This window comes from Enhydra lutris, unplaced genomic scaffold (assembly GCF_002288905.1).
Source record: "Enhydra lutris kenyoni isolate GAN:26980312 unplaced genomic scaffold, ASM228890v2 scaffoldscaffold10, whole genome shotgun sequence".
In the NCBI taxonomy this organism is placed as follows: Eukaryota; Metazoa; Chordata; class Mammalia; order Carnivora; family Mustelidae; genus Enhydra; species Enhydra lutris.
Genome location: NW_019154094.1, coordinates 14,875,364 through 14,886,243, shown reverse-complemented (window position 1 = coordinate 14,886,243; position 10,880 = coordinate 14,875,364). Strand labels below are relative to the sequence as shown.

General features: G+C 34.9%; 1 protein-coding gene across 1 annotated transcript in view; it reads left to right on the top strand.

Moving 5' to 3' along the window:
* The window catches only part of LOC111143860 (dynein axonemal heavy chain 12), a 208,273-nt gene that overhangs the window by 52,758 nt on the left and 144,635 nt on the right, over positions 1–10,880 (top strand). Inside the window, exons 17-21 of the mRNA XM_022497828.1 lie at positions 3,744–3,929; positions 4,717–4,917; positions 6,878–7,072; positions 8,521–8,642; positions 8,735–9,017. Of these exons, the coding sequence (XP_022353536.1) occupies positions 3,744–3,929; positions 4,717–4,917; positions 6,878–7,072; positions 8,521–8,642; positions 8,735–9,017 (987 nt within the window). The remainder of the gene's footprint in view (positions 1–3,743; positions 3,930–4,716; positions 4,918–6,877; positions 7,073–8,520; positions 8,643–8,734; positions 9,018–10,880) is intronic.

Below are 10,880 nucleotides of genomic sequence, written 5' to 3'. Positions count from 1 at the left end.
AATTCTCTTTCTCTGATTGACTTATTTTGCTTAGCATAATACCCTATAGTTCCATCAATGTCATTGCAAATGGCAAGATTTCATTTTTTATGGCTGCATAGTATTCCATTATATATATCGCATCTTCTTTATCCATTCATCTGTTGATGGGCTTCTTTAATTTCTTTTAATAATCATTTGTAATTTTCAGTCTACAAGTGTTGCATTTCTTTTATTAGACTTGCTCCTATTTTATCTTTTTTTTAAAGATTTTATTTATTTATTTATTTGTCAGAGAGAGAGAGCAAGCACACCCAAGCAGGCAGAGTGGCAGGAAGAGGTAGAGAGAGAAGCAGGCTCCCTACCGAGCAAGGAGCCCAATGCGGGACTCGATCCCAGGACCCTGGGTTCATGACCCGAGCCAAAGGCAGTGGCTTAACCAACTGAGCCACCCAGGCGTCCCTATTTTATATTTCTTGATGCTATCATATATGAGATTTTTTTTCTCTACTTTCAGTTTTGTGTTTTTATTGCTAGTTTATAGAAATGCAATTGATTTTTATATATTGGTCTTGTATCCTGCAACCTTGCTGAATTCATTTATTAGTTTTAATGGTTTTAAAATGAATTCCATAGTGGAGCACCTGACTGGCTCAAGCGATGGAGCGTGCAACTCTTGATGTCAGGGTTGTAAGTTCGAGCCCCACATTGGGTGTCCAGATTACTTAAAAATAAAATTAAGGGACACCTTGGTGGCTCAGTTAGTTAAGTGGCTGCCTTTGGCTCATGTCATGATTGGGCTCCTTGCTCAGTGGGGAGCCTGCTTCCCCCTCTGCCTGCTGCTCCCTCCTTGTGCTCTCTCTCTCTGACAAATGTAAAATATAAAAATAAAATAAAATTTAAAAACTGAATTCCTTAGAATTTTCTATATACAGCATCATGTAACCTGTAAATAGAGCTAGTTTTATGTTTTTCTTTTCAATCTAAATGTCTTTTTATAATTTTTTTGCACATAATTAGTGGCTTGGATATTGACATTAGTTAGAGTCTTCTAGTTCAATATTTTTGTTGTACAGGTCACATGAATTGACTTTTGTCCTTCAGAGAGAACACAATGTAGCAAGAAAAGTGACTGTAAACAACTGGTAATAGGAGGCAGAATGAGAAATTCATGGGTAGAGGATAGCAGTATCCTTTGAAAGAAAAGGGCATGGAGCAATTAATTTTGTCATTTGAAAACCAGATAAGGCTTTACTAAGGAGGTGACCAGAAGTATAAGTATGATTTTGTTGGGCTTTGAATTGGAATGGGAACAGGAAAAGATAAGTGTTCTTTTTCTGTCTCTCTTTGTTAACACATTTTTATTATCTAATAGTTGAAGAATATATGTTACATATTTGTAAGCTATGAAGAAAATGAACATGCATGAATCCTTCCCTATTTTTTAAAATTAAAAGATTATCAATACTCCTGCTTCTCTCTGTAATCCTTCCCTATCTTAAACCCCTTAAGCCCCCTTGAAGATAAGTATGTCATAAATTGTAATCTTCTTTTTTTTGTTTGCTCACATTTGTATGTAACAATTTATACAAATATATCCTCTATTTGTAGTCTTACATGACTTGATTTTTTTTCACTCAGCCTTATGTTTCTAAAACTCATCCATGTCTTGGGAATGACTGTAGTCCTTTATTTTCACTGCTATATATCATTGTTTAGTTACCTAATTCATTGATTTTCCTACTTGTAGTCTTATGAACAAAAATCCCTCAAAGTACTTACATTTCATATTTCTTCGTCTGTGAAATGTCTATTTATGCCCTTTCACTCTTTTGCCATTTTTGTTTTAGTGGTTGTTTCTGTTGTTTTTATTGTTAGTTTATGGAATTTTTAATAATATATTCTGGGTAATAATCCTTTGTCACTTATATGATAATGAATCTATCATTGCATGGTATTTAGATTTTCTTTAACATCTTTTAATAAAGTTATGTGGTTTCTCCAAAATAGCTTTGCACAGTTTTCGCATAATTTATCCCTAGGTAGGGGCACCTGGCTGGCTCAGTTGGAAGAGCATGTGACTCTTGATCTTAGGGTTGTGGGTGTGAACCACAAGTTGGGTGTAGAGATTACTAAAAAATATATAAATAAACTTTAAAAAAATTCAATTTTATTTATTTATTTATTTGACAGAGTGAGATCACAAGTAGGCAGTGAGGCAGACAGAGGGAGGGGGGAAGCAGGCTCCCTGCTGAGCAGATTGCCCAATGCACGGTTTGATCCCAGGACCCTGAGAATGACCCAAAGGCAGAGGCTTAACCCACTGAGCCACCCAGGTGCCCCTAAACTTTAAAATATTAAACAAAAATTATCCCTAGGTACTGTATTTTATTGTTGCTGTTGTAAATTGATCTTTTTTGTTAATTATATACAGTAATGGCTTATATACAGTAATTCTTTTAATTTTCTTTATATTAATTTAATATCCAGTCATTGTACATAGATAATAATCTGTGAACAATGTCAGGTTTTTTTTTTCCATTATACCCTCTAGGTCCATCCATGTTGCAAATATATGATCTTATTCTTTTTTTTTTTCAGAGAGAGAGTATACACACTTGCATGAGTTGGTGGGGAGGGACGGAGGGAGAAGAAGAGAGAGAGAACCCTAAGCATGCTCCATGCCCAGCACAAAGTGTGCTTTGGGGTTCTATATCACAACCCTGAGATCATGGCCTGACCCAAAATCAAGAGTTGGAGGCTTAACTGACTGAGCCACCGAGGGGCCCTGATCCTATTCTTTTTTATGGCTGAGTAATATTCCATTGTATGTATACCACATCCTCTTCCATTCGTCAGTTGATAGACACTTAGGTTGTTTCCATGTCTTGGCTATTGTAAATAATACTGAAAGTAAACATGGTGTGCATATATCTTTTTGAGTTCATATTTTTGTTTTCTTTGGGTAGTTTTGCTTTTTAAATTTCTCTTCCCCATAACTTTTATTTGCTTATATTACTTCACTGGCTTGGAGACTCAATAGAGTGTTCATTAGAAGTAGTAATAATAGATATGTTTATCTTGTTCTTGATTTTAAAGAAAATTAAGGAGGGCATGAGTTGTAATGAGCACTGGATGTTATACACAACTAATGAATCATTGAACACTACATCAAAAACTAATGATGTACCATATTTTGGCTAATTGAACATAATAATAAAAAGAACTTTAAAAAAATAAAGAAAATGTTCTAATGTCAGTATCAAGAATGATAAACTAGGTATTTTCACTTGGTAGTTAATTTTCACTTCCAAACAGAAGTTACATATTGGCATTTTGGTGCAGACTTTTTCCCCTTTTATGTTATGTGTATATATGCATGTATTTATAACTATATATTATGTTACATGTTTCTACATATAATATATAGAATAATTTGTGTTTCTATAATAATACCATAGTTTTAATTAACATAGTCTAATCATATAGTTTAATATCAGATAGATTATTTGCCCCTCTCCTTTTTTGCTCTTAAAATTTTCTGGGCTATTTCTAAATGTTTATTTATGCAGGTGAACTTTAGAATCATTTTGTTAGTTTCCCTTCTCCTCTAAAATCTAATCAGGATTTTGACTGGACTCATCAAATATGTCAAATAATTTCAAGAACTGTAATCTTTACACTAATGAGGCTTTATCTATAAAATCTATGTGTGCATGGCAGTCAAAAGAGAGACTTATTATTGTTTATATTTTCATCATTAGGATTATATCCCTACTGTCTCTATCCTGTGCAACCCAGGAATGAGACCTCGTCACTGGAAGCAGATATCAGAAATCGTAGGCTATGACTTGACTCCAGACTCTGGAACTACATTGAGAAAAATTTTAAAATTAAACCTTACACCATACTTGGAAAAATTTGAAGTGATAAGTGCAGGTGCAAGCAAGGTAAATATGAAGATCAACCAAAAATCATTTATTTGAAAGATCATTTATGTGGTGAGTTTGTTAATCAAATGATCATAGTTTTTGCTGGGGTTGAGTGTATAGTACTGTATAGTAGTGGGAGGAGATGAAGGAACACAATGGGAGACCACTCTTTTTTCCCCCCATGAAGTGTACACTTTTATACTACTTCTTCGTAGGAAATCCAGACTAGAAATGGCTCCTTTGACTTTTTCATGTGCCTGTGTGTCATGTGATGTGTGTGTATTCTAGTAGAATAAGTATGGCCTTCTAGGGTTCTTGAAATATACAGGAAGTATCTTCAGACTATAGCTTATAGAAAGGCTACTTCACAGAAAGTTCAACACGTATTTTAGTCTAGTGTCTACTTTATAAAGATTTTATTTATTTACTTGAAAGACAGAAATCACAAGTAGGAAGAGAAGCAGGCAGAGAGGAGGGGAAGCAGGCTCCCCGCTGTGCAGAGAGCCCGACCTGAGCCAAAGGCAGAACCTTTAACCCACTGAGCCAATCAGGCGCCCCTAGTGTCTACTTTAATACTGACAGTAGTAGTTTTCTTAAAGTGAATTCTTTTAAAATTACACTATTTTTCTTAGGAATTTTTAAACTGTTTGAGAAACCTTTTTAACCTAAAGAGAGTTACAGTGTCTTATACTAAGAAAATGACCGTGTAATTCATCCAATGCTTACTGAATTTACCAGGGCAAGTCGATACAGTATATGAGACTTTTCTTTGCCATCCCCTTCTTTCTCCTTTTCTCCCTTTTAGGAATTTTCATTAGAGAAAGCCCTGCACACAATGATGGGAACCTGGGATGACATTGCTTTTCACATAAGTCCATATCGTGATACTGGAGTCTCTATTCTTTCTTCAGTAGATGAGATTCAGGCTCTCCTTGATGATCAAATTATAAAAACTCAGACAATGAGAGGCTCACCTTTCATCAAACCATTTGAAAAAGAGATCAAGGTATGCTAAATATGATAACTTCTGGTCATTTATAAAAATTGTTACTTTATTACATATGTATTCTTGTGGGAATAAGTCAGCTTGTTGGATAGATTTGGTGACATACAGGAACAGATATTTAAAATTAATGTGAAACCTTATAGAATAGATCTGAGACATTAATAATTTTGAAAAGAACAAATTTTTTGTTAAAAAAAACTTGGGGGGGCATATATTGTATGGAGCACTGGGTGTGATGCATAAACAATGAATCTTGGAACACTGAAAAAATAAAATAAAGTTAAAAAAAACCTTCCCCAATGACAGTGATAGACTTGGAAGGAAAACAGTTGGTACTACTGATTCTAACTTTAGATAGTCTAGACACTGTTTCATTTTTGTAACTTGTAATGAAGTTCTATATACTATACTTTAGCTAAATTTGTAAACAATAAGCTTTAGAGTCTTTTAGAATAACTAATGAATTATGGCCCACTTGATATCAAAACAAATTATATTTGAGGCTATAAGATTATTTCATATTCTTATAATTGATATAGGTAGATACAGAAAGCAAACACAAATTATAATAATAGCATCATGGCTAGTATCAAAACTCTAACTGGGGGCTATATAAAATGGGGGAAAAGACAGACAACAAATGGATGCTTCCCTTGATATTTACAGCCCCTACTCGAGAGGCTTTACATTTATTAAACCATCTAACCCCCATAACAGGTGTTCAAGATGGGCAATGTTATCTGTACTCAGAGATAAGGACCAAGGCATAGGAAGATAGGTAATTTACCCACATTTACCCAGGTAATAATTGACAGAACTAGGATTCAAACCGAGGTAGTCTGGTTTTAATTTGAACATAAATAGTCCTCCATAGAAGACCTTGGCTCTCAGTAATTTGGAGAAGATGGAGTGGTGTTCTTTCAAAAGGACATAATGCTACACATTTTCCCATGAACCAAGCTGGTCTGCTTCTTCTGATAAGATATGTCTTCTGTAGAATTTTCTTATTTAGCAAGAGAGAATTTACATGAAAAAATTTAAAAGCTCTAAGAGCTTTTTAAAACAATAAAAACAAGAGACCTAATTTCTTGACACATAGAATATAGGCCATATATTTAAGAACAAAAGAAATTGTATAATGATCTTCAGCTAGTGAAATATCTTGTCAATTCTAGAAGACCTATGAGACTAAGGGGACCTGTTTCCTTGTCCCTCTCCCTGCCCCCCCTCAAAGTTGTGTTAATGTAGAGTAGGATTTCTCAACCTGGTACTAATGACATGTTGCGCTCAGTAATTCTTTGTCGTGGGGGCTGTCTTTTACATGTTAGGAAGTTTGGCGGTGTTCCTGGCTTCTACCCATGAAATATTAGTAGTACCTTCACCCCTCAGTTGTGACAAATTAAAATATCTCCACACATTGTCAAATGTCCCTTGGGGTGGAAGGCAAAATAGCCCTTGGGTTGATAACCATTGGTGTACAGCAGGACATTTCTGGATGATTTTCAAGCTTGGAATCATTCCCTAAAGATAAAGAAATTGGTCTAGATAACTATAGTCATTTCCTATGGTGAGTTCCAATGACTTAGGAAAACCTGGGACTTCCTAGGGTTTTTCTAAATCCATGTGATACCCATAAATGACCTTGAGCTGTTTGGCATTGATTTAAAAATAACAGTAAATTTTAAGTAAATATTCCATGCTGTAATTTTTAAAAAATATTTTTTTAATTTATTTATCAGAGAGAGAGTGAGCATAGGCAGGGGGAGTAGCAGGCAGAGGGAGAAACAGGCTCCCCGCTGATTAAGGAGCCTGATGTGGAACTTGATCCCAGGACCCCAGGATCATGACTTGGGCTGAAGGCAGATACTTAATTGACTGAGCCATCCAGGTGTTCCTCCTTGTTGTAATTTATGGTTTTTCTTTAATAACTGGAATTTAGTACGGTGTGCTTTTCATTAAGGCCTGGGAGGACCGCTTGATTCGAATACAAGAAACGATTGATGAATGGTTAAAAGTACAAGCTCACTGGCTGTACTTGGAGCCCATATTTTGTTCAGAGGATATCATGCAACAGATGCCAGAAGAAGGGCGTCAGTTTCAGACAGTAGACAGACATTGGAGAGATATCATGAAGTTCTGTGCAAAAGATCCAAAGGTGAAGTCTTTATTTTCTCTTACAAATAAACGGAACCTTTAACTGTGGTTATTCAAAAGCATCTGGCTCTTTTTTTCTGATTACAAAAGCAAAATCTGCTCATTGTATACAAACTGGAAAGTTCAGAAAAATAGAAGAAAGTGCAAAGCATTAAGATAATTTTACTTTTCAATTCATACAATACACTACTTATAACTCTAATGGTGCAGCTGCCTCAAATGCACATTTTACTCATTTGACTGCGATAGACACTCACAGCTATTCTTCTCTTGTAAAATAAACTAAAATAAGAAGAGGAAGGGGATGGACAGAGAGAAAGAGAAAGGGAAGGAGAATGAATATAGGTGATTCACCTGACATTCTACTCGGTGACTTTATACTCTTGGGAGCGATGGGAATATAGGATCTGCTGTTCTCTCAGTTGACCTCACTTGCTATGTGTCTCTCCTAGTGAGTATAGCACCTTGTCGAGTGTGATTCTCATGTTGAAGGACAGACTATGTATTCTTCATACACAAAGTACTCATAGTTGAAAGATATACATTCACTTTTTAAATCTGGTTTTCAACCTAAAATGTAACAATTTATTTCAATGCGGGGTGAAAATTAGCCATGCTGGACTTAGTGGGAGTCAATAATATGCTGAAACTATGAGTTCCAAGGATTTTGCCTTTGTGAAACACGATTTCTGGTAGGTCAGAAGTCAGCAACTTTTTTTCTGTGAAGGACCAGGCAGTAAATATTTTAGACTTTGTGGGACATACAGTCTTTTTGCAACTACTCAACTCTGCCACTGTCGTGGGGAGAAAGCAGCCAGAGACAGTATGTTACTAAATGGATGTGTCTGTGGTATAATAAAACTTTCTGGACAGTGACATTTTATGTGCCACGAAATGTGATTTTTCTTTTCATTTTTCATCCTTTTAAAAATATAAAAATCATTCTTAGCTCATAGGTCATTAAAAAACTGGCAGCAGAGTGCATTCATCTGTCAAAACATCAAGTTGTACACCTTAAATATATACAATTTTTATTTGTCAATTGTACCTTATAAAGCTGAAAAAAAAAAGACTAGCAGCAAGTCGGATTTAACCTGTGGGATGTAGTTCACCAACTTATACTGTAGATTGTTCACAGTTGACAGCTGTAAATGTGAAAATTAAACCACACACCAACCTAATGGACTTTCCCCACATCATTCAGAAGAATATATGAGAAATGAAAATGTGCATGACAGTTATAACTTCTCATTTGTAACTTGCATCCTTGGCTAAGACTATTTCTGATTTATTGAATTATAATCATTTTACATGACAAAATATTTTACAACAATTTTCATAAGCCTTTTGACATTTCAATATTTTTGACATATACAATAGACTAATGTTTAGGATTTACAGTTATATCTGGTATGTAAGTGCTGACCTGAACGAATGTGTATCTTTTAGGTTCTTGCTGCTACTTCTCTAACAGGTTTATTGGAAAAACTGCAGAACTGCAACGAACTTTTGGAGAAAATTATGAAAGGGCTTAATGCATATCTTGAAAAAAAACGGCTTTTCTTCCCTCGGTATGATGGGTAATTAATTGTGCTATAACTAAAAGCATTTTCTGATACGTGATGAAGGAGAACTAAAGCATTTGTATTTTCATGTTTTCTAGTTTTTTCTTCCTATCTAATGATGAAATGTTAGAGATTTTGTCAGAGACCAAAGATCCACTTAGAGTTCAGCCTCATTTAAAAAAATGCTTCGAGGGCATTGCTAAGTTGGAATTCCTTCCTAATTTGGACATTAAGGCCATGTATAGCTCTGAAGGGGAGCGAGTGGAACTGATTGCCCTAATTTCCACATCTGCAGCGCGAGGTGCTGTGGAAAAGTGGCTCATTCAAGTGGAAGATTTAATGCTCCGGAGTATTCATGATGTGATCGCGGCAGCCCGGCTGGTGCGTTTCCAAAGATTTAATTTCAGGAACACCCTGTGTTCCACAAGTGCTTTCTTTTTAGGAGGTTTTGAACTTGTGTTGGTAAATTAGTATTTATGGTTCTTAACTATTTTAAGCCATTTATGATTTTTTTCTTTGTTTCTAACATTATTAAGATAATGATATTAGTAAGAATTGATAATATGTGATTGAGTGCTATAAAGGACAAAAGGTTTTATGAGAAAGTATAAGGTATATATAATTTAGAATGGAGGGGGTGTTTCTAGTGATAGGCTCTTACAGAGAGTGAGATTGAAAGTGAGATCCAAAGTAGGAATTAACAAGATAAAGAGCAAAGGGAAGAGCATTCAGGTATCTTGTGTACAGAGCCTGGGGTCAGAAAGAACCTCAAGACAGAGGTGTGAAATCCGTGATCTATGGCTCTTTACACCTTAGATACTCAAAATGAGATAAACAAACATTAAAAGAGGGTATATAATATTTGAAAGAAATGTAACACTGAAGTACAACATGTACCTTACTTATGCTGATCCAATTAACTTAATCTTGAATAATAAAATTCAGTATATTTCTGTCTTTAGGACCACAAAGGAACAGCTATGTTCCTTTAAAAATTAAAAAAAAATTAAAATAAAAAAAGTTTTAAAAATTAAAAATTTAAAAAAATTAAAATTAAAAAAAAAAAGGCATTGCAGCCTTTTAAAATCCAGCAACTCACTTTATGTGAGTGAGGTACCCCCTTTCTTTCACCCCGTGAAGCTCATCTTATTGCAGTGGCTATTCTATTCAGCTTTAATATTCCTGCAGATAAATCTTGGCTTTTTCTCTTCTTTTTCTATTTATGATTCCAAACAGATTAAAACATGTAGGAAAAAAATCCAACATTATCCATGAAAGTATTTCTTGATTAGTATAGAAATTTACCTTCTGTGTATCTATAAATGACTCATCCATTTTTTGAAGCTTCTCCTTCTTTGAAACTTGTCATTTGTTTTTATTTCTAAATGTTGCTAATAAAATGTATTTAAGTAATAATATATTTATATCTTTATGTTTAACATTATTTTATCTAATGGTGTTATTGTATTAAAAATACAGTTCCCATTAGTGTCAAGTTCAAATTTTGTTCTGCAGCTTTTTCAATTTATAACTTGTATCTGCTATTATTACTTGAAGCAAGTCATTTTTCTATTATTTTTTTCTTTTTTGTTTTTAAAGATTTTATTTATTTATTTGATAGAGACACAGCGAGAGAGGGAACACAAGCAAGGGTGTGGGAGAGGGAGAAGCAGGCTTCCCGCTGAGCAGGGAGCCCAATGTTGGGCTCAATCCCAAGACCCTGGGATCATAACCTGAGTGAAGGCAGATGCATAATGACTGAGCCACCCAGGCGCCCATGAAGCTTGTTATTTTTTTAGGAGATTAAACTCCACCCTCAATCTATTTAAATACATTTTGAACATAAAAAGTTAGGAAAAATGAGAATATAATTTGAGCTCAAAAGTACAGATTGTTAAATTATTTATAATTCAACAAATATATAATTTTTTGAAAGATTTTATTTATTTGACAGAGAGAGAGAGAGAGAGAGAGCGAGAGCAGGAACACAAGCAAGGGGAGTGGGGAGAGGAGAAGCAGGCTTCCCCATGAGTAGGGAGCCCAATGTGGAGCTCAGCCCCAGGACCTTTGGATCATGACCCGAGCCAAAGACAGATGCCTAATGACTGAGCCACCCAGGCACCCCATTATTGTTCGAATTATATACTCTGGTCATATAAGTTTTTAGAAAAGCTATAGATAGATCCTACAAGGGTTCTAGCTACTAATCCAGTTTTCCACTAGATTATATAATCTCCTTTTCAA